Source organism: Phaethon lepturus, unplaced genomic scaffold (genome assembly GCF_000687285.1).
Source record: "Phaethon lepturus isolate BGI_N335 unplaced genomic scaffold, ASM68728v1 scaffold28411, whole genome shotgun sequence".
In the NCBI taxonomy this organism is placed as follows: domain Eukaryota; kingdom Metazoa; phylum Chordata; class Aves; order Phaethontiformes; family Phaethontidae; genus Phaethon; species Phaethon lepturus.
In genome coordinates, this window is record NW_010517449.1 from 1 (window position 1) to 2,148 (window position 2,148).

General features: G+C 37.0%; 1 protein-coding gene across 1 annotated transcript in view; it reads left to right on the forward strand.

Annotated features, from left to right (window-relative positions):
- Positions 1 to 48: 48 nt before the first annotated feature.
- Positions 49 to 2,148, forward strand: part of OFD1 (oral-facial-digital syndrome 1) — a gene marked incomplete at its 3' end in the record, with an annotated part of 19,302 nt that continues 17,202 nt past the window's right edge. The window contains exon 1 of the mRNA XM_010296413.1: positions 49 to 145. Coding sequence (XP_010294715.1) covers positions 50 to 145 — 96 coding nt within the window. The remainder of the gene's footprint in view (positions 146 to 2,148) is intronic.

The following is a 2,148-nucleotide window of genomic DNA, read 5'->3' on the forward strand; positions in this document are numbered from 1 at the left end:
TTTTTTTTTTTTGCTTTTCTTTTTTGTTGTCCTGGTACTGTAGGACAGGATGGCTTCGGTTGAAAAGGAGACACTGTCCCAAGATGAACTCCGGAAAAGGCTCTATCAGACTTTTAAGAACCGAGGTGTACTGGACACGCTTAAGGTGTGCATTATTTTCAGCAGGTGCTGCCTATATGATTCGCTATACTACTTAACATTGAAAGCAGTGACAGTCATGCTGAATAAATGTGTTTCAGCTTTTTTTTTTTTATTATTTTGCTAGAAGCAGGGTTCTTCCTCAACAGAAGCGCTTTTTGTTGTGGATTAGTGTCAGGGTCTTTTTCGGGAAGGATAAAGGCCTTTATTGAAAATTTCCATGCTTGAGGGAAAAAAAAGTCAAACAGGGAAGAGAGGAATAAATGAGAATACAGGATTGGAAATGGCCTCTTAGGTTGCAGAGTCTGTTTGTTACCTACTATAAGTAAATATGATGTTGAATTATCCTCCTGAAATATTCCAGTTCTGTTTTAAAACAGCTGTTTTCTCCTTGTCTGCTCCTTGAGGAGAATGTCTTAGAATATGGTTGTGTTCAAGAGAGAAACTTTGTTCTGATTTGTAGCCTGGGTTTATTTATGTTTGCTCTGGCCTTTTTTCTTGTGCTGAAAGTATCTTTCTTGTGCTGAAAGTAGCTCTTGCTGCTCTTCATGAATTTATGGGCAGCAGTCATAACTTTTCTTCAGTCTTCTGTTCTACAATGCTAAGCAAGTCAAGGTGCAGTAGTCTCATTGCTGGTTATCCCAGTAGTTCTCTGCATCACTCTGAAGTCTTTCCTCCTTTTTTTAAAGGAAGTAGATCATGATTGTTGTAAGCTTTCCAGACAAAGTTTAGAATGGTATTAATTCTTCCCTATTTTTGTGGGAAAGACTGTGGAAGGCTGCATATCTCTCTTTTTGAGGCATGTTACATTTGTAGTGCTAGTTGTTACTTGATTGACACAACCACATCTTGCTTTTTTCCAAACCCTAAATCCCTTGTGTTATAGCCAGAAATCTGCATCAGGCCTTAAATGCTGAAATGTTGTATTTCATGCAGTTTCAGTTTTGCTAGTCTTTAAACATAATCTGATTGAGTTTTTTATGATGGTTTGATCTTTCTGTACTTCTATACACATCTTAATGTCACCAGCAAATTTTTTAGTTCCTGCTTTTTATGTCAAATTCATTAAAGTTAAAAAAAAAAAAAAGGAGATCTGTATTTTAAGAACACCACTGATAAGCATATCGCCAAGAATTCCCTGTTCAGGACACCTTGTCTATCCCTTAGTGATTTCCATGCTAAGCTTGCAGTGCTTGAACCATTTCTTGTTTTGTTTGACCTAACTAATAGTCTGTCGGGTGGCATGCCATTCAAGTCCATTTTCTTGCTTTGTTTTCCTTGTCTAGCAGATTATACATCATATTAAAGATTTTGTAGCTTCTCTGAGCTGAAGAATTAAACAGTTGAGTTTCTTATGGATTCCTGCAAACACATCTTCTAATGAGAATACTCTTCACTTTCTTGTGGTCTTATCTGACTGCCTCTGCTGGTAATATGCAGGGCAGATCTGGAGCTACAGGTATACTGAATGGCCAACATAAAACAACCAATTTCTGCCTTCCTTTCCCCATAGTAGGGGCAGGAATTTAGTCCTGTGTTTTCCACCTGCACTTTGTCACAAGACATGTAAGAGGTTGCTGGTCTTGGTTGTTTTTGTGACTACGTCATCTCTGTCAAAGTTGGTTGAAAATGGGCAAGTTCAGAAATTAATAAGGAAAACAATTTTTTCATTGTCGTCTTTTCTCTCTATTGTCAGCCTAATTGCTGTAGAAAGCCATGCTAAAATATCAGGCTAGTCTGATGATTAGCTTTGTTACGTTTTGGTAGGCATTTAGTATTTTGTCCCATTTTTTGTAACACGCCACTTTGTTAATCAACTTTGTCACTGTTGCATACCTGCTGTTGAAAGCTTAAAACATTTTTTTCTCCCTTTTACAGGAGGAGACTTTCTGATTTTACGTTACTTTTTTCTTTATTGTAGCTTACAGAATGCAAATAAATAATAAAAATGCAGTGTAATTATTATTAGTGCCTGCAGGCTTTTTTGATTGATACCTTTTTGTTTCCCTA